The following is a 25,590-nucleotide window of genomic DNA, read 5'->3' as shown; positions in this document are numbered from 1 at the left end:
TCAGTTTGTTGTTTTTGGTCTCTTCAAAAACTCATACATGCCGTCCAGTAAGAAAGTAGAGAGGTTTATCATCACTGCTGTTGGCAGTTTGAAACTCATCTCGGAGGCGAAACTGCCACTCATCCTCCAACTCTAAGCGAACAATTGTCTGCCGTAAGGAGCTTCTGTCTTGGCAGATGACGCACAAGGTAGCACCTTCAGGAGGAACAGACGTTAAATTGATAAGGATGTTAACCACATTTGAGAACCAACATACAGGTAGATATTTTTTTTAAATATTTATTTATTTATTTATTTATTTATTATGTATACAATATTCTGTCTGTATGCCTGAAGGCCAGAAGAGGGCGCCAGACCTCTTTACAGATGGTTGTGAGCCACCATGTGGTTGCTGGGAATTGAACTCAGGACCTTTGGAAGAGCATGCAATGCTCTTAACCACTGAGCCACCTCTCCAGCCCCACAGGTAGATATTTTATTCTTAGTTGTTTTGCAAAAGTGTCGAGGAGCTCAAAGTGATGCTAGAAGGAGCTTTCCTTCAGCCTCAGCCTCTCTTGTAGTGACTGACAAGATCATTGTTTGCTGAGTCTGTAGAGCAGGCATTCTCAACCTGAGCACTTTGTTGTGTGTGCTGGGTCCCAGTCTGTGCCGTGCAGTGTTTACCATACTCCCAGCTTACTATCTGCTGAGACACACAGCGACAGCCAACAGCCTCTTCAGGCACATACCCTTCCTCTACCTGAGAACCACTGCTACACACACACACTCTTACACACACACTCAGAGCTCGTGCCCACTTTCATGGTACATATAGTATACTGAGTGTCTTCTATCACTGACCTCAGGTCATCTTATAAGGATGATTTGTGGTCCTGGATTTGTAGATATTCTTAAGTAAGGTGAACCTATTAGGACAACTTTAGTGTCTGTGCCAGCCTCATAACTAAGAGTATGTCTTGGGGGGGGGTACAATTATTCAATTTTTCTGCTGTTGATTTCTGACCCAGTCAAATGACTTTAGAGTGTATATATTGCTTACAAACATGTATAGGTAGAATCAAGCTAGCTTCTGTCCAGATTAGATACCAGAAACATATATTTCTAAAATAAATAATTGTAAAAGTCTGTTTAAGAAGTCACGGATAAAGATAGCTCAGTGGTTAAGAACCTTCCTGCTGCTTGCAGAGAACCCAGGTTCAGTCCCCAGCACCCGGTCAGATGGCTCACACCCTTAAGTTCCAGGGGTTGGATACCTTCTGGCTTCTGTAGGCACTTGAACACATAAACATACATAAAAAAAAATCTTTTTTCATTACAGATCTTACCCCAATATTATCAGTAGCCCTGGTTTAGAATCAAAGTATTCAAACTTTGGCCAAAGCTTTGCTTGCTTGTGTGCCATTCAACTCTTGATTTTTTTTTTCTTCTAGTGACAATAGCATTCACATTCAAGACATTGAATTTGACTTACCTTTTAGAAACTTGAATTTCTTGAGAAGATCGGCACCTACAAAAGAGTCACAGAGGTACAAGAGGAGTCCACTGAAAAACACCCCTTCACAGTTGACATTGCTGGAATGGGGTCGGGAGCTGACATAGCATATGGCTACCTGAAAGAAATAAACAAACAAACAAAACCAAAGACATTTCACAAGCAATAGAGGACTGTTCTTTTGCTGAGGAACACTGTAGTCAGTGCCTTCCTCTTCAGTTGGGATGTAAGGTGAGAGCCACACTTCCTCAATATAAGTTGTTGATTATTTACACTTTGTACTTATTTAGTAGTAAAGTTTCAATAGGTGTGTGTGTGTGTGTGTGTGTGTGTGTGTGTGTGTATGTGGTTTTTCGAGATAGGGTTTCTCTGTAGCTTGGGAGCCTGTCTGTCCTGGAACTAGTTCTTGTAGACCAGGCTGGCCACAAACTCACAGAGATCCGCCTGCCTCTGCCTCCCAAGTCCTGGGATTAAAGGCATGCGCCACCACTGCCCAGCTAAGTTTTAATATTTTTAAATCTCTCATTATATATTATACATATGTTATATTAGATTAATCATTCTTCTGACAGAATTTTGTGTGTGTGTGTGTAAATTTTTAAAAAGCCCTACATTCTGGGGCTAGAGAGTTAAGAGCACTGGCTGCTCTTCCAAAGGCCCCTGGTTTGACCCCTAGCATCCACATGGCAGCACACAGTCATCTGTGACTTCAGTCTCAAGGGATCCTACATCCTCTCCTGGCCTCCATAGGCACCAGACATGTATTTATGCACATGGAAATAAAATGTCCATATGCCCATATACATAAATAGTAAAAACAAAACAATACCACATTCCGTAAAAAAAAAAAACCATGCATAGGAAAGAGTAAATATATTTCACTCTTATTTCACTCTGAAATAAGCTTAAAATAGCATTTCTAGGTCCATGTGGCTTCCATGATAGGCGATAACCACAAGCATTACAGGAAAGCAGAAAGATAGAAGAGAGAACAATGGGGTAGCTACGCTTGAATTCAAACACTGGTTCCTTCAGTTAGAAGTCATATGGCATTGTACAGTTCCTCATCTACATAGGTAAGAAAACCTGTTAGATAGAAGTATTTTTGATTGTTAATTTAGTCTGTTCAGGCACTCGGGAGGCAGAGGCAGGCGGATCTCTGTGAGTTCGAGACCAGCCTGGTCTACAAGAGCTAGTTCCAGGACAGGCACCAAAGCCACAGAGAAACCCTGTCTCAAAAAAAAAAAAAATTTAGTCTGTTCAGTATTAAGCAAATATTAGCTGCTATTAGTATTGAGATTGTGCTGACACATGGTTGGGTCTTTGTGTTTTAAGGCAGAATCTCACTCTGTATCCCAGGCTAGCTTCTGGAATGCTGGGTGTACAGAAATGTGCCTCCATGTTCAGCTACCATCTGATTTTAAAGTTTCTATTTATAAAGTTAATGGTGTAACCCACTACAAGGATTATTAACAGAAGTTAAATTTAGTTTCCAAAATTGAATGCACTAGGACTTGAAAGAGTTTGTGTATGGAGTCAGTTCTCGGCACTATCTGGGTTCAGGGTTGAGTTGGCAGCATTGGCAGCAGCTGCCTTTACCCACTGAGACACACCATCCTGCCAACTAGGCTGGTTTTTGTTTTAAAAAATTCATTATAAGGATATATCACATTATTGAAGTTAATGCAATGGACTTAAGATAATGTGAAGGAAAAGCTTGGCAGACACAGGGAGATGCAAATGCAACTAACAAACTAGACGGCAACTGAGGGGCTTGAGAGTGGGGAGAGGTGGCAGCTGTAAAGGTGCTGAGCTTGTACTTACTCATCAGGAAAGACACTGTGTGCCTTTCAAGAAGAGACTCTCGAAAAAATCCACATAATGACAGCACAGTCTTATCATTGTTTAAATGAGCAAGTGGCTGCTTCTGTCCACACCGCCAGGGCAGGCTCTTCAGAGCACTGGCTAATTCTGTTCTTGTGGGGCCCTTTGAATCATACTGTCATTGGCTCTTCTAGAACCATCTATGTTTTCAATGGAACTAAAATGGGGAAGAAATGGATGTGGCACCCAGGACTAGCCAGTCCCGCCTTTACCTCCTGTCCAATGTTAAGGTAGCAGTCAATGGCCAATACAGGACTCTTGAAGTTATGGATGGCTTTGGGGAAGAGTTTATATGAGGCATGTTGAAGGAACTTCTCCAGAAGGAACTGTGCAGGGGCTGCCAGTAGCGTGTGTTCACTGTCGGGAGCACAGACGTACTGAAGGGGCAAGATGGGAGCTAAGCTCTCTGAAACCTGAAATCAGATGGTCATGGGAAATGTGCCTGTCAGTGAATGAAATGTCTAAGATTACAATGGATTGCACCCTAATAACTTCCACATACAGCACCCCCAAAGGAACCTGAAGTTACACTTAGCATTGACATACATAAATACATTATAATTTCTAAATTAGGCACACAATATCTAAGTGTGGTCACTTGAGAGCCAAGGCATAGATTGTCAGACCATGGTTAATGATGGTAAATTCCAGATAAAGGACTGTTAGGGGCTGGAGAGGGGGCTCAGTGGTTAAGCTGTTCTTGCAGAGGACCAAGGTTTGGTTCCCAGCAACCACATGGAGGCTCAAAACCACTGTAGCTCTAGATCCAGGGGATCCAACACCCTCTTCTGGCCTCTGCAGGCACCAGATACACACACAGGGCACATACATACATGTAGGCAGGCAGTAAGTTCATACACACAAATAAAAAATTAACTTTCAAAAACTAGCAACTAAAGAGGAATTGCTGTATTAACAGCAGTGGCCTGATATGCTCTATGTCTCATTTTGTTCTGCATTCCCCCTTCTCCCACTTGAAGAACAGTCCAATGTTATTTAAGTTAAAGCAAGAATTTTTGGAATGTTACTGTATTTAATAGATATGTTGTTGGGCCCAAAGGGAAGTCTTTAGAGTGCTGCTCGTGTGTCTGGGCTGACTCGTGTCCTACTCAACAACAAAAAGCAGGAGTTCCTCAGCTGCAGTGATCAGCTAGCAGCAAGCCCCACCCCCACCCCCCATGGGAATGGAGTAAAGAATTCTCTTTATAAGCTTTGAGCTGTAATATTTTCTTAAAAACACGCACACGCACTCACACACAGGACCAGATGAGTATTTGTATCAGTATTTTTCTCCTGGGTTACATAAAGATTGTTTTGAAAAGCTTTGCAGTTGGGCCCACACTTTAAGCCCAGCACTCGGGAAGCAGAGTGGAAAACAAACAAACCATAGAGCTTTGGAATCTTTAAGGCTTAACTCTGGGACTTCCCTGCACAGCTGACACTGAGGACTCGGGCTACTTCCCTTTCTAACGCAGCAAAAAAGCACTTATGTGCCAGTACTTTAATGACAGCCATTTCTAAGAGAGCATTTGTGCTTGTTTTCAACAGTAGGATCAAGCTGCATAGAACTTACCATGATCTTTGGTTTAATGATAAAGTCCCTTTGCCCTCCAACCTGAACATGCTTCTTCATAAGACTGAAGTTATTAAAGCGGCAGATGAGCAGGCCACTGCTGTTTGTTCTCAGGTTAAAGTCAACATCTTCACAGAAATACCTAAATCAAAACCACATCTCAACTATGATAACTATACAGAAAAATCCATGGCAGACATTAGGGGAGGGCCTGAAACATCACCTTGTCCTCAAAGAGCTGGCCCACACTCTACTCATCTGGCATTATAAGCTTTAAAGGAAGGAGGGCTTGCTTCTTTTAGGCCGCAGGGTTTAGGTTCCTGTCAGACACAGGGCTATATATCCTGTGGTCAGGAGAGCCAGAGGTCTTGTGGTTTACAGTTCTGTTCACATGCAGGATGAAGCACGGAAGCAGTGGGTATTCTAATAGCTACAGGTTGGGGGTGGATATTAAGACTTCATAGTTTCTGCTGGGCAGTGATGGCACTTGGGAGGCAGAGGCAGGCAGATCTCTGTGAGTTCGAGGCCAAACTGGTCAACAAGAGTTACTTCCGGGACAGGCTCCAAAGCTACAGAGAAACCCTGTCTTGACACCCCCCCCCCAAAAAAAAAAGACTTTATGGTTTCTGATATCATTCCTTGACCATTTCAGATTTCTTAGGAATGTGGGTGTGATCAATTCAAGAGGCCTTACTGCTGCCTTCTGTGGGTCTTACAGCACTGGAGAGAGTGGTTTCCTCCTTAGTTCTGAGGATGAATATGGGGTTGATATTGGACATTCATAGATCCACATTATTGAGTAATCAGGTGGCTAACATTCCAGTATCAAGTCTAGGTCATGCTAGGTGACAGACGCCTGTGATCCCAGCCCTCAAGAGGGTCACAAGTGTGAGGCCAGCCTGTGTCACATAATGAGTTCTGGGCCAGGGCAGTTAGCTGAAAGGGGGTTGGCGATTCAAGGCAGAAGAGGCTGAAGTGGACATCCATTGGCAGATGCCACGGTGGCCTGCATCCATGAGGACTGACCTACCTGTTGAAGTCGTACTGCACATTTTGAGTTAGGTCTATATTGAGGAGAATGAAATCATGCACATGACATCTTGAGAATGGAGCCTTTAGGCTCTGAGACGTCAGCTTGCTATTCCATTTCTGTATGCCCAGAATTGCGTAGTGGACAATTTTTGGTGTGGCTTCAATATGCTGCAAGACACTCTTCAAGGACACATTCTTGCTGGAGATTCCTGCTTCTGTGGGCTGGCTGTAAAATATAAAGTTAGTTTATAGAAAATGTCAATAAATGTTACTGAAGAACCAATGCTACTATATATTAGGAATGCTGTAAAAGATGTAGTAAGATTATTTATATTAAGAAAGTCAACTCCAGTCACACTGCCTGTCATGACTCAGAAAAGATGGCCTTTGGTAGTGTATGTTATCAAGGCAAAAAAAAAGGAGGAAGAGAAGAAAGGAATTCAGCTCATATTTCTTTTCTTTTTTTTTTTTTTTTTTTTTTTTTGGTTTTTCGAGACAAGGTTTCTCTGTGGTTTTGGAGCCTGTTCTGGAACTAGTTCTTGTAGACCAGGCTGGTCTCGAACTCACAAAGATCTGCCTGCCTCTGCCTCCCAAGTGCTGGGATTAAAGGCGTGTGCAACCACCGCCCGGCTCAGCTCATATTTCAACATGAATAATGAACATGAGTTAACAAAGACATGACAGAGGTTAGGAGTACAGAAATGGCCAGTTCTGATCATTACATGTAATAACTATATGAACATTTCATTGATTTCAAATCCACAGAAGTAATGGTAGGAAATCAGCATTTCACTGGGGGCACTGTTGAGTTTGGGGCAATTTCACAATTGTTTCAGTAGTCAGCATTCCCCGAGCACTGTGAAGGACTATTAGGACTCCAGGAGAAGACGGGATTTCAGCTGTATTACAGTGGTGAGCTCGAGACAGAGGCCACATGACTTCCTCTCCACTGCAGTAGTCAGGCTGGCGATAGAAGTGAATTGCAACACCAGAACAGGTTTGTTTTTTCACATAGTCTTACTATGTAGCTGGCCTAGAACTTGCTATGTAGACCAGGCTGGTGTCAGACTCAAAGCGGTTATCCTGCCATTGCCTCCTAAGTGTGTAACACTATACCTTGGCCAGAACAGATTTTTGCAGCTAACGAATACCAAAATGTGGAAATGGCCCAGGAACTTTGTGACACGCTGTCTTTAGAAGAACCACCAGTGACCTACTAAGTGCTCTTATAATCCGCCATGCTCAGGAGAACTGTCTCTTCTTTACTCCCAAATACAACTACAGCTGAAAATGCTTTGTCTGGGTCTTTGTGTCACCCCCCACATACATACTACTTCCTGGAAGTGTCACTCCCCTCCGCACCCCCCCCACAACTACCTGGAAGTGTCACTCCCCTCCGCACCCCCCCACATACATACTACTTCCTGGAAGTGTCACTCCCCTCCGCACCCCCCCCCACAACTACCTGGAAGTGTCTGTCACCCCCCCCACAAGTTCCTGGAGTGTCACCCCCCCCACACACACAAGTTCCTGGAGTGTCACCCCCCCACACACAAGTTCCTGGAAGTGTCACTCCCCTCCGCCCCCCCCCCACAACTACCTGGAAGTGTCTGTCACCCCCCCACACACACAAGTTCCTGGAAGTGTCACCCCCCACACACAAATTCCTGGAGTGTCACCCCCCATACACACAAGTTCCTGGAGTGTCACCCCCCATACACACAAGTTCCTGGAGTGTCACCCCCCACACACACAAGTTCCTGGAGTGTCACCCCCCCACACACAAGTTCCTGGAGTGTCACCCCCCACACACACAAGTTCCTGGAGTGTCACCCCCCATACACACAAGTTCCTGGAGTGTCACCCCCCATACACACAAGTTCCTGGAGTGTCACCCCACACACACACACAAGTTCCTGGAGTGTCACCCCCCCACACACACAAGTTTCTGGAGTGTCACCCCACACACACACAAGTTCCTGGAGTGTCACCCCCCCCCACACACAAGTTCCTGAAAGTGTCACCCCCCCCACACACACACACAAGTTCCTGGAGTGTCACCACCTTGGCTCCTCAGCGCTGTGAATATTCCACAGGACACAGGAGTCATCCATCACAACAATGAAAGGCCAGACACACTGCCGTTTGACTCCCAGCTCCTCCAGGCGATTCCTTTCCAGTTCTAGGTTGTGGTAAGACAGCTCCTTGATGAGGAACCTAGCAGCACCTGAAAAGCAGACAACCACAGCTTGACATCCTTCACCCAGACCAGTCACATGACCTCCACTGGTATCCAGGGATGGGGCATGCTAGAGAAAAACTGAGAGGACCCTAGTTTGGTTCCTAGCACCCACGTCAGGCAGCACCAGCGGGAATCTGATGCTTTATAATGTGTTAAAAATCTCTAAAAGAGTCACTGGAAATGTATTTTAAAATACAGATTCCTGGAGCCCATTACTAGAGATTCACTTAAGTCTAGTGAACGGCCAGAAACAAATCTGAGGGATATACTTCAATTCCATTTCCCTGATATAACAAAGGACACGCATACAGCAAATGATATTAGTGACTAGGGCCTTGCTCTTAGAGACAACCACTTGCACATCCATCAGAGAGGAAGACAGAGCCTTGATGAATGAAGAGTTTAACAGCACCTATGGCGATTCTGGAAACAGGCACCCATCCTAGATCTGAACTGTGGAAAAGATAGAATAGAACAGTAGATGTGTGGTACAGAGCAAGAGAATAGGCCAGAGACAGGCTCATTCAGTCAATTCTATTGAGCTTTGGCTTCCTCCCCTCTAAAAGAAGTGATGGTGGAGTTACATGTGACATACGCTCTGTGGAATGTTAGTGGTAAGTTAGAGGAATTAGCTAAACTTTATTTGTTTTATTATTATTACTATTCGTTTTTCAAGACAGGGTTTTTCTGTGTAGCTTTGGAGCCTATCCTGGAGCTTGCTCTGTAGACCAGGCTGGCCTCAAACTCACAGATATCTGCTGCCTCCCCAAGTGCTGGGATTAAAGGTGTGCGCTACCACCCCACTAGCTAAATTTTATAAGTGGGCCACCCTAAAATGAAACAAAATGTAGATTATAACAAAAAGGGCTAGTTAGTGTACTGAAGAACCCCAAACGGGGTTAGCTCAAGGTAATACTAGGACTTAGGAACATCTCCCCTCGAGAGTTCTGTGTTTGCATTCTCAGCACCCTATGGACACAGGACAAATGGACAGCAACATGGCAGCCAGTGAAGAAAGAGCAAAGGTTTTTCAGCTATGGTCAGGAATAGGAAAACGATGTCTAGTCAGAGCCCATAGGCAAGAAAGGGAAAATGATCTCAAACAAAATAGTAAAACGATGTTCCCCAACAATATAGCTACATGGAAAAAATACACAGGAAACTGTTAGAACTGTAAGAGAATTCAGCAATTTAAAAGAACAGTCTCAGGAATTTAGTTCTCATATAGCATGGGAAGGTAGAATACTTAGGAATATACTTAATCAAGGAGGCAAAAGATAGTACAGTGAGAAACACAAAATATTGAAGAAAATAAAAGGATATGCCAATAAATGGCAAGATGCCCAATGTTCATAGTTATAAAACATGATGAAGTAACTAATGGATGGTGACAAGAATGCAGAGGGATGGGCTCTCTTGTGAGCTGGTGGGGCAGCTCTTGTAGAAAATGTGCACAGTCCTACCTAAAGCAAACAGCCTGGAAGTGCGTGTGAGCCAGCAAGTCCGCTGGTGGACCTATATCCAGAAGAGAGGTGACCATTATACTGAAGAGACACTTGCAGCCCCATGTCTACTCACAACATCTTCAGTAATGAGGTCAACCTAGATTCCCATAGATAAACAATATAAATAAAGGCATGTGCTACTACCGCCTGGCTACATGTAGGTTTTTTTTTTTTTTTTTTTTTTTTTTTTTTTTTTTTTAATGAACTGTGGCAAAGAATCTCAGGCTAAGGATGTCATCAAGTATTTCAAATGCAAGAAATGAACCAAAAATTGGCTTGTTAAAAAAAAAAGCTGGGTGTTGTGGTGCACACTTTTAATCCCAGCACTCAATAGGCAGAGGGTAGGTGGATGTCTGAGTTCAAGGACAGCCTGGTCTACAGCAATTCCAGGACAGCCAGGGCTACACAGAGAAGGAACCCTGACACTTGTACACTTGTAGCAACATGGATGAAACTGAAGGTTGTTACATAGATGAATCCAGCCAGAGACAGAAGAACTCAGAAACAGAAGAGCTCAGTGGAAAAGCTTGGGAAGGGCAGAGAGGAAGAAGTGCGGAAAGTCCAGCGAAGACCCCAACCAGGAGGTGTTAATTCTAGTTTTCTATAGCATAGTTGATGAGCTTCGTTAAAACAACACTATACATATCAAAATGACTGGAAGAATACAAAACTCCAAATACATGAGAGTGATTCCTATTTAGAGAAAGTATGTACACTCTGATTTGATTATATGTTACATACATTATCATAATCCATACAAGTATGCAAATATGTCTGAAGTTTTCAAAAGGTGCAGGTTTTATACTTCTTCCTTTCAAAACCTAAAGCCATGTGTTAGTGACATAAAGACAGAGCTGTAGAGAGTCAAGAAATAAACCCTCTCATAGACGACAAGGGTGCCAATTCCATTCTTGGGGGAACATCTGGATACCACACGAAAAGCTAAAGTTTCACCCTTACCATACAATAATTAATTAAAATACTTCCATAACCTAAATGCCTTCAGTTCCTTGACAGGACTAGAACTTGCCTTGTGCCCTTAGCAGGAGACACAGAAGGGAGCCCTCTAAATCACATACATCGTCACCTCCCTCCCTAGGAACATTTCTCATGGATACATTCTGGCCCTAGAATGTCCAGCCCAGGAACATTGGGAGTCCACTCTTCGAAGACTCCCTGTCCCGTCCCAGAGTGTTCATTATTCCAGCGACTTAGTCCTTACTGGTCCTCAGAAGTTAAAACTTTTGTAAACTTGAACAAAAATGTTAGGGTCTACAAGATTACAAAGTGGGAGAAGGAAGGACTCAGAATTAAAAGACCCATGGTCAGGAGGACCATGAGCAATGTTTGGAAGATGCAGTCAAGGGAATGAATTCCCATCGTCTTCCCCATCTTACCCACGCCGGCATTATTGAACATTCCGGGAAGCACTAGCATGATGTGGTTGGGCCAGTACTTTCGGTACAGTGGCATCTCGTATTCTTTAACCACCAGGAGGTGAAGATGGCTGATGCCCTCCATGGCATGGAAAAGGTTTAGGAGTCCATGCTCGTGGCGACCACTGGAAGGAGTGAAAATAGGGCTCTTGACTGCATTTAGATTCTGTGAAAGGAAAACAATGAGAGCAGAATGGGAAAGTAAAACCCTCAGGCGTGAGAATCTTGGAGGACCCACCCAGGGCCCAAAAGCCCTCACACCCAAAAACTCTAGCCCACCTTGTCCGAAACCAGGGGCAGCCGCATACTTTCCAGGTGTCTACCCTGTTTGCTGAAGACAAAATGACTCTCTTTGGACTTTGGAATGATGAAATAGAGCTGGACTTCTTCTCCCAGCATAGAAGAGGAAAAGGTGAATGCATGAAGGGTAGAGTCAGATATCTAGATTTGCAAACAAAGAGAGGGATGATCAGTATATGGTTTCCTGATTTCCAGGCCATTCTTTGAGATTTCTGACACAAGCAGCTGAGATGAGTTAGTGCCCCAGACATTCTGGCTGAGGGGCAATGTGGAAAAGGCTTCATCGTTTCTAGCTGTCACTGCTGCAGGAACCAAGTGTGGAGCCCTGCTATAGATGCATTCCTCAAAGGCCCCGGGTACAGAGGACTCTCCTCTGTGAATCACAGTGGACACGTTAAGTTTCAGCTCTTAGAGAGCAGGGCTAGGATTAAAAGTGTGCCCGTGGCTCCATCTTTTCTGGTTATAATGGACAGTGGAACATATCCACCATTTGGTGCAGAACGCTGACATCAGCGAAAGACCACGTGACTCAGAAAAGCCAAGTATATCTTACGCTATCTGTGTCCAGGAGCCTGTCTCCACGAGTAAGTATAACTCTATATATGGGCTGTACAATGAAGCCAATAACTGATTTAATACATAACAAATTTTCGTCAGCACCTAAAATCCATGTAGGTTTCCTAATAGTTTTAACCCAAATATTACATTTCAGAAAAAAATAAAGTTTTTCCCACAGATTCTAGTTCCACATCACAAATGAGGGGATCTATTACTTGTATTGTAGTCACACAGAAACTATGTCAGGAGATTCTATGTAGGAAATTTCTAAACACATAAATCATAGGCCAAGGCACTTGTTTCTTCTATATCCTGTGAAGAATTGTGAACAGAGCCAGTGGGATAGCTCAGCAGGGCTTCCCACCAATCCCTAGGGCCCATGAGGGCAGAGTGAGGGAACCAGCTCACACATGCATGCGTGTGTGTGCGCGCACACACACACACCACTTAAAGAATCGTCAACGAACTAGGAGCCTTCCAAGAATAGCTACAACAGTGACTGGTTTGGGGAATTTGCTCAGCACAGCCTAGAAGCAACAGGGTCCCAGGTGCTCAGTGCCAAGACATAAAATTCAAGAAGAGAAATAGGGACATGACATGGAGCTTCTCCCCCAAAGTAGGCGTTACTATCAGCACTGCTGCTTCCTCCTTTGGTGTGGAAGAATGTCTAACAATCATTTTCAAGGCCCGGAGATATATCCGTAATGCCCAAAATATGAGAAAATAAAACCAGGCACGGTAGGCATGCCTATAATTCTGTTCAGTATACAGGATTGTGAATTCGAAGCCAGCTTGGAACAGTGAGCTCCTGTACTAAGAAGCACATCGAAGGAAGAGACAACTTCTATGTAATAGTTTATATTGTTTTTCTAGGGCCTGAAGCCAGGAGTCTCACGTTTCATCCTCCCTGTCCCCCATACATACAAGGTTCATAGTGGCAACAGAGTTCCCACAAGGGCAAACCAGCTGCACCTGGGAGGTGGGCGTGAAGTCCATGTACTGGTGGCACTGCTCACAGTGGTGGAAGGTGTTGTAGGCCGCATATTTGGTCAGCATCATAGACATGGTTTCTCGTTTCCGGGGCTCCTCAACTTTATATTCCTTTATTACTTCTGTGTATAAGGGGATGAGAAACTGTTATCTCCATGGCATGCACATAAAGCTTAGAAAGAAATGCTTATTTCTCGTACGACAGGGTTTCTCTGTAGCTTTGGAGCCTGTCCAGGAACTCACTCTGTAAACCAGACTGGCCTCAAACTCACAGAGATCCACCTGTCTCTGCCTCCCATGTGCTGGGATTAAAGGCATGTGCTGCCACTGCCTGGCTCAAAAAGCTATATAATTTGAGCCCTGATAAGCAAGTTTAAAAATCAAGATGTATGTGTGTTCATTGTGTAAGAGTGAAAAACAGAATTACTCCCTCCCCCACCCAAATCCTGCTTTAGAGTCCCCTCAAACACTTCAGAGCCTGGCTTTACATATACCCACCTTGTTTGAGCCCAGCCAGCTTCTCAGTGTAGACCAGGCTCATCAGACTGTACTTGGGGTCATGCACACTGACGTCAAAAGGCATTTTGCTGAAGGTCTCAATGTCAGGCCAGGGCTCCTGCTCTGACTTGCTCACTCCGCAGGTTTCATTGGGATCTAGGGCAGGGCAGGGCACAGGACAGGTGGACCCACTTTCTCCCTCCCGCCCACCACTCTGAAGCGCAAAGCCTGGGACGTTGTGACAAAGGCACTTTTAAGAAATGAGCTCTCCCTTTTCTGTTTTTATTTTTAATTAACTTATTTATGTTAAGGGCCTGTGTGTATGTCTGTATGATGGGGGCCAGATCCCCTGGAACCGGAGTTAAGACAGTTGTGAGCTGCCACGTGGATGCTGGGAATTGAACCCTAGTCTTCTGGAAGAGCAATAAATGCTCTTAACATCTGTGCCATCTCTTCAGCCCTGAAACAAGTTCTTATCCCAAAGTAGAAGGAACCAGAACCATTCCTTCAGACTTCTGGGAAGGGTATTTCCCCTTACTCTCCCTGAGTAGTTCACAGACTCACACTAGCTCAGTTCACAAACGCCTAACCTGTAAGACCAGAGTCTCCCAGTGCTCCAGACGTGGATGATCAAAATTCTCAGCTTTAGCTCTGCGATGATTCTGTTAGCGTTCTTTCTACCACTGAGCCATGGCCCTAGCACTGTCTCCATGGCCCTAGCATGTCTATAAAAATTTGAGACAAGGATTGCTAATTTTGGTTGTCAGTTTGACTGCATCTGAAGTCAATAAAAAACAAAAAACCATGCAGCTAGGCACACCTGTGAAGGATTTTTTGACTGGATCATTTGAGGCCAGAAGATCCACTTTTACTCTGGGCCACACCTCCTCGTGGCAGTGTACAGCAAAGGATATGGAAGAAGGGATCTTTTGCTTTTTGCCTGCTTGCTCTCACTCTTGCTAGCAAGCTTATTTATCCTGCTGCTGAGGTGTTACTTCCTACGGAGACTCAACCGTCACCAGAGTGATGGGAAAAGGAGAAAGTGAGGCCCTTCTGCTAGTGACAGCTCAGGGGGACACAGCATTACCTCTGTAGCCGCATGTTGGGTAAAATCAAAGGCTGTGGTGTCTAGGAGCACAGTGCAGGCTGGAAGGACCATAGGGTTTACCTATCTGGGCACCTACGAAAGCTGATGAAACAGCTGTGCCCAGCAGCTTGCTGCACCCTGGAGAGAGGCCCCCAGACGCTGAGAGCCACAGTTCACTTGGGATTATTTGCTGAGTATCTTGTCTTTAATCTCATAATAACTCTGTAGTTTAGCTACCCTAGACATTCAGAGGGTGAAGCAACCTTGGCTCTTGGGTCTCTCAGGCCTTGGCCGTAGTGTCCAGCCTCACCTGTGTTTATCTCCTCCTCGTCGTACACGTCCACCTCCAGCAGCCGAATGAGCATGCGGAAAAGGATCCTAAGGAACTGTAAATAGGAGCCAGTCTTTCCCACCTGATGGAGATAGTTTTAGTTGAGGAAGGGTGGAGGAGGGTAAGAGAGGGAAAGGAAGAAGAAAAGAGATTTCTTTCACACTTTGACTCTTTAGCTGAGGTCGGAATGAGGTCTTCTGCCACCCTTGCCAACCCCCAACTTGTTGTCCCCCTACAGCCAAGACAAAGCCTGCCCTGTTCCTTCCCTACCTGGGGGGGCCCAGTGAGCAGCAAGCGCCTCGGGTGCAAGGTCCGGGCGCCTGAGGCGGGGTCTGGCTGGTTGCTGTAGTCCGCGTGGTGCTGCCGGGCAGAGGTCCACTGGCGGTAGTAAAGGGACTGCTCCTCGCTGCCCATGTCCTTGTGCAAGCCTGGCCGCAGGGAGCTCACCCAGGCCACATCGGCGTGGGGTAGCAGGGACGAGGAGGGTGGCAGCGTGCCGCCCTTCTGGGATCCCAGCAGGCTGTATGCAGCTTTGGATAAGATCACCACTGGGGGCAAGGCTGTGTGCAGACCCCGGCAGCCTCTGGAGGGCTGCCCTGACCATGCAAGAGCCTGGGCACTTGAGGGTGAGGTCGAAGAAGGCTTGGAGGTGGTGCTGCTGGCCATTGGAAGGCCCAAGGAGTCACACTCCTGCTTCAGGCTCTCCCCAACCACAGCAGTGCTGGCAGAGACCCCTTCATCCAGCCGGACACTGGGGGTCAGAGGCTGCTGCTGGGATTTGTCAGCTGTGCTGGAGGAACTCACCCCGTTCTCCATGATGGAACCTGGAAGAGGACAGTGGGTCTCGTCCTATTCTTCCCACTCCCCAGTGTCAAGGTCAGGAGTTAAAGGCTATGGGGGTTGGGAGGATCCAAAAAACAAACAAAAAAAGCTTTAGGTACCGCAGACAGCGATGGAATACTTTCTCTGCCTGGGCCTCTAGACTGCCTCCTCCAGCTCCCTTGCCCTGGCTGCTGTGGCTCATGGGGGACACAACTAGAAGTGTCCCCTGGTTTCCTTCCCACATTGTCTCCTGGATGACCACCCTTCTCTGGGAAGCCAGGCAGGGTTCACAAGGTCACTTTGTCACCCGTTGTTCCTTTTCTAGAGTCCTCCCACCTCCTCTTTCAGATGGCCCCACAGTCATCTGTGACTGTGACACTTGCTGCCTTGGTGGGCTGAGAGCCTTCCACTTTGCTGAGTTCCCCAGTCTAGAGTCATTTCCTAAACCAGGATAGGGATGTCGCCATGGGAGCAGTTAGAAAGTAGACCTGCTCCTGCTCTGGTGGACGAACCTCTAAATACTCATGGCTCAAGGCCCTCTCTGAGCCAGTTCTAATAGGCTATGGGAGAAAACCTCGCTCTGACTAGAGAGAGGGCTCAGCTGTTAAGAGCATATGCTGCTTTTGCAGAGGCCCCACGTTTAACTCCAGCACCCATGTGAGGTGGCTCACCAATGCCTGGAACTCCAGCTCCAGAGGATCCAATGCCTCTGGCATCTGTGGGCACAGCATTCATGTGCACACTCCCCACCCTGGAGACACACACACACACACACACACACACACACACACACACACACAGATAATTAAAAATACTTTTCTGAGAAAGAAAGCCTCCTTCCTGCTCCTGTGATTGGGGGGCTTCCAACTGTTGAGATCATGGTGCCCTACTCTTAAGTTACTCCATGTTGTGTATATAAAAACAGTGCTCCTCGCCATCTTAGGGGAGAAAGGTGATTGCAGCCCCTGCGTGGGCCGAGAAACTGGACCATCTGTTGGTCACCACCTATTCAGCACAGAATGGCCAATAACTTTTTCCTAGAAGATCAAGAAAAGAGTACAGGTTGCTCCCTTGCCTGGCCTAATACTGCGATGGCGTGACCCCGCACCAGCCTGTCATCTGAGACCTGCTGTCCCTTCTTATTCTTAAAGGTTTGGGCCAAGCTTCCTGCTCTCCGTTACTGGTTCAGCCTTCACCTGGCAGTCACACTCTATGGTTAGATCTGACAACAGTTCCCTCCTATGGTTTTTTTGTTTGTTTGTTTGAGACAGGATTTCTCTGTAGCTTTGGAGCTTGTCCTAGAACTAGCTCTGGTAGACCAGATTCGCCTACCTCTATCTCCAGAGTGCTGGGATTAAAGGCATGCACCACCACCGCCCAGCATCTGTTTTGGTTTTAATTCAGGCTTTTTCCTCAGCCCACTTCTGAACCCTCTTGAACTTTGCTGCAACCTCTTTAACCTGTTTTCTTTGTGACCCTTTTATACACATCTGTAGACACACACACATTTTACTGTGTGCTGTGTGATATGAGAATAATATTAGTAACTAAGATCAGAATAGAGTCTGCGTTAGTCAGGCAACCAAGGAAGGCAGATTATATGATAAGCTGCTGCCACTACAGTCACCAAACATTGTGAGTTTGTTAGCAATAAATTCTGTGGAAAGACACAGGATGTGTTCGTCGGTGTTTCTGACATGGAACACTCCTGATGTCAGCCTCACCATCCTGAGGGAGCCCCGGCTGGGGTCTGAATGTTCAGTGGATTTACCAGAGCAATGTAAGTTAGGACACTATTGGTGCGTGGGCAGACAGTGGAGAAGGGTGTGACTAAAGAGCCATTTGTGGGTAGCTAGAGAGACACTTCAGCTGCCAAGGAAGCCTGCTCTTGGTAGAAGACAGGTTCAGTTCCCAGCACCCACATGAAGGCTCACAACTTAGTAACTCTAGTTCCAGGGGATCTGATGTCCTCTTCTGACCTCCATGGGCACCAGGTACTCATGTGGTATACCTATATACATGCACGTAAGAATTTTTTAAATCTCTTTTTTAAATGAGTCATTGGGAAAGGGACAGTCCTGCCCCATCCCCTTACATCACTTTCTGACCTCATAATCCCAAGATCCTAGATATGACATTTCCCTTCATTTGTTACCTTGTACTGGAATAGATGGGGATGAGGGGTTAACAAAATGACCCTGCTGAGGGAGAGTAGCCGGGCACAGCCTAGAGAAGGGTGGGTCTCGTGTTCCTCTAGGCCCTGGGTCACTACTGACAGGAGGGCCCACGGGTGTGGAGTCAACCAACAACTGCTAACAGAATCATAGAAAGACTGGTGCTTCTCTCGGCGTGTCCAGTGATGCTGATCTCCATGCTGATTTAGAAAATGAAGGGGATGCATGGTTCCCTTTGGTGGTGATGCTTCACCGTAGTCTCTTCCTTGTACCTTTGTATATCTGTATGAAGCTGTATTACTTTCATAATTTTAAAAAAGTCTGAAAGTAGGGCTGCATTTACTGTATTTACTAAAAGAAAATTTACACCTGGCCCTGTAATCAACTAGTAGCCTCTGAAAAGCATGCAGTGTACAAACACTTGCCAGTAAGTACTTAGGATAACTAGCCATCCATCTATTCCTATGTCCTTCATCCAACCATCTATCCACCCCTTCCTTCATCTTCCTATCCATCCATCCATCCACCCATCCAACCATCCATCCATCCACCCATCCATTCATCCATCCATCCACCCCTTCATCTACCCCTTCATCCAACCATCTATTCGTGCGTTCATCCTTATAAACATTTGTGCCAGGCACTAAGTCACCTATTATAAGCTTATAGCTTCCATCTCTAGCCTAAAAACAAGGTATTTATGCAAATCTATGTTCTGGAGTAACTGGAAGGAGATGGAGAAGCATCAGGGAGCACAGTGCAGGCTGTGAGGCAAACCAAGCTCATGGTTACACGCAGAGAAAGCTGTGCCTGTTCAGCTTTCCTGCTTCCCATGCACCCTCCCCAGCGGCTGAAGCCTGGAGAGGAGGTCCCTGTCCTTGGAGGTCCTTGGAAACCTTGGGGGTGTTTTGGAGGAGAGTTCTGACCTGAGGTTCCTGTGACAGCGCTGCTGTTGCTCTGTGGTCGCTCCAAGTCAATGAGCAGCTCCTCAGAGTCATTTTCACTGGTGGGGGCCCTCTCGCCCTCCTTTCCACTGAGGTCCAAGGCAGCAGCAGGCCCCCGAATGACCTCTTTTGAGACGTAGCAGCATGCCAGGCCCACCTCCTGCTCCAGGGCCGTGCGAGTTAAGTAGCTTGAGTCAATTAATCGCAGGTCACAGTACTTTAAAGACCTGCACAGAAGGAACTGCATTAGCGACACAATGTCCCACACGGAGTTCTTAGTATGCCTGCAGGTCCTGCGATCTGTGGGATGGTGAAGACCACAGTACTATCTAAGTCTGCTTTACATCTTCGCTCTCCCCACTTTCAGCTTGCCATCCTTCTCTGTGCTCCTTCTACGCTCCCAAAGTATAAAATAGAGAGGACGGAGGTTCGAGATGTTGACCAATGGCAGAAAACTTACCTAGCATGTTTGAGGCCCTGGATTCAGGCTCCAGCATCTCTAAAAGCTAAAGGCTCAGTAGACAGGGCTGGCTCATCAGGGTGATGTGGCATAGCACATGGGAACCCTTCGCAGTGTGGCCTGACACCATGGAAACACTCAGCTGATGCTTTTACTGCTATTGCTTTTCAGTCTATAGTCCCTAGATCCTCTGGACATCAGTTTAACAAAGTGCTTTATCTAAAGATGTCTATCATCTATCTATCCACCTATCATCTATCTATAATCTGTCTACAATCTATCATCTATATGTCTATATATATTTGAATGTATATCCATCCATCCATCCATCCATCCATCCATCCATCCATCCCTGCCTTTCCTCTCAGCCTCTCTGGCTGCCTTGCTCTGGGGCAAAACCACTTTTCATGACTGTGTCCCATTCCAGAACTGGAAATCTGAAAGGGAGAACGAATGAGGTTCTTTTTCTTTGGTGCCTGCATGAAACAGTTACCTCCAAATAACTAAAATTGCTCATCAATAAAGTGGCTGAGGAACTGTGGCGCCACTGAGCCGATGATCACATCTTACCTGGGAAAAGTTTCTCCAAGCGGGTCCTTGCCAGTTAATATCACTATGCAGGGCAGACCTTCCAAGTCCTGGTAAGTCCGAGGGGTCCAGTCTTCCTGGTCATTTCCTCTCCAGGTCTGTAGAAGAGATACAGAAGAAATCATTAATGCTCCTATTTTATATCTTAAAAAATGTTTCTGGACACAGGCTATAGATACATCAAGCTTTCTGACCACCTCCCCTAAGTGTGTGGACCATGTACAGGTGGTTGTTTTTGTTCTTTGCGACAGGGTTTTGATCTTTGAGATAGGGTCTCATGTAGTTCAGGCTAGCTTTAAACCCGCTTTGTTGCCAAGGATGACTTTGAACCCTTTATCTTGCTGCCTTCATCTAAGTGCTGACCCCACAGACATGAACAGCACACCCCCTCTGCTGACCCCACAGACATGAGCAGCACACCCCCTCTGCTGACCCCACAGGTGTGGGCAGCACACCCCCTCTGCTGACCCCACAGGTGTGGGCAGCACACCCCCTCTGCTGACCCCACAGGTGTGGGCAGCACACCCCCTCTGCTGACCCCACAAGTGTGGGCAGCACACCCCACTGCGTTTGCTACCTTCCAAGCCAGCATAAAGCACTGCTACGAGCATGGACCTCAGCTTCCATTTTAGTAGCATAGAAAGGCATTGGCATACGTCATTCGTTAGCTCCACAGGCCAGAGGAACACACTGGAGCGTACTTCTGGTGACGTAAAGTGCACAGGCCAAGGCCACCCGCCTGCTGGCTCTGGCATTGAGAACTAGAGTTTTTCATATAATAGACAAACTCTGGGATTCGAGTGATGAGAAAGGATGGTTTTAGTTGTCAGGGACTTGAGAAAGAATCTCAAAACTCATCCAAAACCTCGTAATCAAGCAGATAATGAAGATAGCCCCAATTCTGGTCATTAATTTTTCTCTTTCTCCATTTATTGACTTTAAAAATAACTGTCCTGGAGGTGTAGATCTATAAACCTAGTTACTCACATGGCTAGGGGAAAAGATGCCAAGTTCAAAGCCACCCTGTGGGCATCTTAATGAAACATGTATCAAAATAAAAGATAAAAGAGGACCAGGGAATGGAATAAGTGGTAGAACTTGCTAGGTTCAGTTCCCCACCAAACCTAACAAGTTGGTACAAGGCCTCCAGAGTCTTTCAAGCCTGACCAGGCTGAATCAAAAGGAAAGGCAACTGTTCGTATCTGGAGACCCCTGCAATCTTCCTCTGACTTCACAGTGCCCACAAAGCACCAGTTTCTCATGCATCACCACAAATACATATCCATGCAGTATCTTAATAGTTAGGCAGCAATCTTGAAAATACAACCATATCAGTGATGGAAGAAAAACCCAATTTGAAAGATCTATAAGTTTGTTTGGTTTTTACCAAATATATAAATATTATATTTATTTTTAATAAATAAGCTTGCCTGAATATCAGAAGGGCAAAGCTAAGGCACAAGAGGTCAGACAGTGGTAACACACTTTTAATCCCACGATTTGGGAGACAGAGGCAGATGGATCTCTGTAAATTCCAGGCCTCCCTGGGCTACACAAGATCAGTGCAGAAAGCAGTGCAGGTGGTAGTGGCCTACACCTTTAATCCCAGCACAGAATAAAATGGGAGGAGAGAGGCTCTAGCTGCTTAGTCTGCAGTTGCCCAGCTTTGGTAGAGGTAAGATTTCTAGTGACTTGGCTGCTTTGCTTTTCTGGTTTTCAAGTTGAACCCCAATATTTGTCTCTGAGTTATTATTATTCGTGCTACAGACATGATCTTCTGTGCTCCAGGCTGTCCTTAATATTTATGTGTAGTTGAAGATGAACTTGGACATCTGATTCTCCAGCCTGCACCTCCCAAGGTCTGAGATTGCAGGTTTGCATCAGCAGTGCTGGGGATCACACAGAGGACTTCTGGTCCTTTCCAGATGTGTTAGCAAACAAATAAGGAAGCTGCTGTTCAGTGTGTCGGCAGAGAGACACATGGATCTCTGAGTTCAGGGCCAGTCTGGTCTACATTAATTTCAAGTCAGTCGGGGATACTTAGAATCTGTCTCAAATAAAAAATAAAATAAAACATTGCCGGGCAGTGGTAGCACATGTCCTTAATCCCAGCACTCGGGAGGCAGAGGCAGGTGGATCTACAGGAGTTCGAAGTGTAGAGAATGAGTTCCAGGACAGGCTCCAAAGCTACACAAGAAAACCTGTCTCAAAAAATAAAAAAATTAAGCTATTATAATTATTTTTAATAATTAATATTTAATTTAAAGTTACTGTGAATTATATTTGTTTATTATAAAATAATTATTAAGTAACATGCTTTTTAAAAACATTTCCTTTTTTAGGCTCAAAATAGAGTGAAATCTCTTAGACAAGAGATAGTATAATGGTTCAATTAGTGCTTTATCGAGATCTAGAAAATTCCTAATGAGAGTTGGCACTATAGTATACACCTGTGATCCCAACAGTCAGGACGCTGAAGCAGAAGGATTGCGTTCGGAATCAGCCTGGACTACATGTTGAGACCCTGTTGGAAGGACTGAAGGGAAGGGAGGAAAGGGGGAAAATGAAGACTGCTCAAAGGACCCAAGCTATTCTTAAAGTTTTTACTTAACGTCCAATTTATTTTCTCTCTGTGTGTGCACACACATGTACACACACACACATCATAACCATCCATAGCTTCAGAGACTATGTCTTTGACAATCAAGGCAGATCAGTGTGCACACACACATCATAACCATCCATAGCTTCAGAGACTATGTCTTTGACAATCAAGGCAGATCAGTGCACACACACACACATCATAACCATCCATAGCTTCAGGGACTATGTCTTTGACAATCAAGGCAGATCAGTGTGCACACACACACATCATAACCATCCATAGCTTCAGGGACTATGTCTTTGACAATCAAGGCAGATCAGCGTGCACACACATGTACACACACACATCATAACCATCCATAGCTTCAGGGACTATGTCTTTGACAATCAAGGCAGATCAGCATGCACACACACATCATAACCATCCATAGCTTCAGGGACTATGTCTTTGATAATCAAGGCAGATCAGTGTACACACACACATCATAACTATCCATAGCTTCAGGGACTATGTCTTTGACAATCAAGGCAGATCAGCGTGCACACACATGTACACACACACATCATAACCATCCATAGCTTCAGGAACTATGTCTTTGACAATCAAGGCAGATCAGTGTGCACACACACACATCATAACCATCCATAGCTTCAGGGACTATGTCTTTGACAATCAAGGCAGATCAGCGTGCACACACATGTACACACACACATCATAACCATCCATAGCTTCAGGGACTATGTCTTTGACAATCAAGGCAGATCAGTGCGAACACACACATCATAACCATCCATAGCTTCAGGGACTATGTCTTTGACAATCAAGGCAGATCAGGCGGCTCCACAGCAGGTTTCCATGTGGCTTCTCAAATGACCTCAGTGTTAGTCGTCCCTCTCCATAGTCCTTTGTGCTTCTCTCCCATCCCCCTCCCTACTTCCCCTCTGTCTCTCTGTAACACTATATTCTATTTCCCCTTCCTTGGGAACTCCTCTTGTGTCTCCGATTCCTTACTTGGTCCCTACCTAACCTCTGTGGTTATTCAGATCATAGCATGCCTATTATAAGCTCACAAGATAACATTGCATACAAGAGAACATGGGGACTGGGCCATCTCCCTCAGGATGATTTTTTTCTAGCTCCATCTATTTACCTACAAATTTGGGGGAGGGGAAAACATGGTCAAATATTTTTTATGGAACTTTTTTAATTAAATAAAATAAAACCACCATTCTAGATACATTTTTTAAAAAAATTCATTCTTGGTTTGGAATGATGACTCAGCAGTTAAAGAGTACTTCCTACTCTTGTAAGAGGACTGGAATTAAGTGCCCAGTATCCATATTAGGCATATCAGGCAGCTCACAACCACCTGCAACTCCAGCTCACAGGATCTGATCTCTCTTCTGACCTCTGTGGGTACCCATATTTATAGCACACACACATACACACACACACACACACACACACACACACACACACAGAGTTCCCAGCATGCACAGAACACTGGGTGACCCTGGCACATGCCAGTAGAGGCAGGTCTTCCTCCTGGGCCTGGACAAGGAGCTGTTTGACTAGGCGGCCATCATGCTCGGTTCATGCTTGTCCTGACAGTGGGAATCCCCCTGTAGCATGTCAGGTTCTAGAATCCGCCAAGGGTAGAGAGCCAGGATGCCAGTAGTGAGGCAGAGGTTTCATCACTTGAGGAGCTTCTCCAAAGAGCAACAAGCACATCTCATCTCACTCTTGACCAGTAACCGTCAGGCAGCCCACTGTGCCATGCTTCCCCATCAAACTGCAACTCATGAATGAGTGGCTGCTTCTTGGAACTACAGACCAGAGTGATTTTTGTCCAGGAAGCACTTAAGTCAACATAAAAGACTGGACAAGAACTTAGTTTCAGCTCCTTACTGGGACAATTATATAGATGCTTCATATGCTTGTTGAGCAAACTGATTGATTTATTTAAGATTAATTTTTTTGTTTGTGTTTTGTTTTTTTTTGAGACAGGGTTTGTCTGAGTACCTTTGGCGCCTGTCCTGAAACTTGCTATGTAGACCAGGCTGGCCTTAAACTCACAGAGATCCACCTGCCTCTGCCTCCTGAGTGCTGGGATTAAAGGTGTGCGCCACCACCGCCCAATTTAAGGCTAAAATTTTAATCTGTCCTAGGTTAAATTCTAATGGTTGCTAATTAACCAAAATGCATAATAGGATAAAGAGGAGTAAATATAAAAATGAGGTCATATAACAGGAGCAATGTTGCATTTTCCCCAGGACACCCTGCCTTCTGAGAATGGTGAGGGGGTTAGGAGTCAGGAGCCAGCTGGTGAGAGGGGTCTTGCTTAGATGTGAGCACTTCACAGGATTTCGTGTTCTCCCTCACACCAGTGGCACAAGAAAGAGAGACCAAGGACCAGAGGGATCTGAAAATCTGGGACCCTCGTATGCATCTGTCTAGCTGCTACTCAGATAACTGAAGGAGACCCTACTGCCTTGGATGCCCTTCACGTACGGCACATTCTCAGAACAGTGATCCTCACCAAGGATGCACACAGCCAGTGTCCCCTTTCCCTAATCATTGCCAGGGACCCTGACACTCAGGGATGAGTGATGAGCAGCTTTACCGTGTTTTAAACAGTGGCCCAGAGAGGCAGATTTTTATAACCCACTGACCTTCTAAACAAATGACCCAAGACTGTGTGAGGAGAATCAGGGCCGACCCAAGAGCACCCTGTTGGCTGCAGGTGTGTAATTCCCCAGAGTGCTGTTGTGTATTTACTGTTTCTAGTTCCTTATTCAGCCTGCCTCAAGCCCCGAGTCTTAGTAGCGGTACCATGAGGACAGCACCAGTACATGGCGATTCACCCTAGGGGTTTCTGTAAGGTGGCCTTTGACTATAACTTTACTTTTCTCCACCACACATGGAGATTAATGACACACATCTATTCACAAGAAAACCCAGGTCTGAAGGCCGCCTGAGCTGCTCAGCCTTCAGCGACAGTGGAGACACAATATCTGCGTTTCTCAACTAGCTCGAATAGAAAGGCCACCACTCAGGCTTCATTCGCTC

General features: G+C 45.6%; 1 protein-coding gene across 1 annotated transcript in view; it reads right to left on the bottom strand.

Moving 5' to 3' along the window:
* Window positions 1-28: 28 nt before the first annotated feature.
* Window positions 29-25,590, bottom strand: part of LOC121443342 (GREB1-like protein) — a 253,801-nt gene continuing 228,239 nt past the window's right edge. Inside the window, exons 20-33 of the mRNA XM_041645069.1 lie at window positions 19,899-20,014; window positions 18,851-19,095; window positions 15,199-15,752; window positions 14,908-15,010; window positions 13,511-13,666; window positions 12,995-13,134; window positions 11,444-11,605; window positions 11,126-11,330; window positions 8,046-8,208; window positions 5,980-6,207; window positions 4,950-5,091; window positions 3,589-3,789; window positions 1,472-1,610; window positions 29-195 (exon numbers count right to left, since the gene is read on the bottom strand). Of these exons, the coding sequence (XP_041501003.1) occupies window positions 32-195; window positions 1,472-1,610; window positions 3,589-3,789; window positions 4,950-5,091; window positions 5,980-6,207; window positions 8,046-8,208; window positions 11,126-11,330; window positions 11,444-11,605; window positions 12,995-13,134; window positions 13,511-13,666; window positions 14,908-15,010; window positions 15,199-15,752; window positions 18,851-19,095; window positions 19,899-20,014 (2,718 nt within the window). The 3' untranslated portion in view covers window positions 29-31. The remainder of the gene's footprint in view (window positions 196-1,471; window positions 1,611-3,588; window positions 3,790-4,949; window positions 5,092-5,979; window positions 6,208-8,045; window positions 8,209-11,125; window positions 11,331-11,443; window positions 11,606-12,994; window positions 13,135-13,510; window positions 13,667-14,907; window positions 15,011-15,198; window positions 15,753-18,850; window positions 19,096-19,898; window positions 20,015-25,590) is intronic.

This window comes from Microtus oregoni, unplaced genomic scaffold (genome assembly GCF_018167655.1).
Source record: "Microtus oregoni isolate MIOR12 unplaced genomic scaffold, Mior012 000105F_ref0000443, whole genome shotgun sequence".
NCBI classification, from domain to species: Eukaryota; Metazoa; Chordata; class Mammalia; order Rodentia; family Cricetidae; genus Microtus; species Microtus oregoni.
Note: the sequence above shows the minus strand (reverse complement) of the source record. Positions and strands in the feature narration are given on the sequence as shown.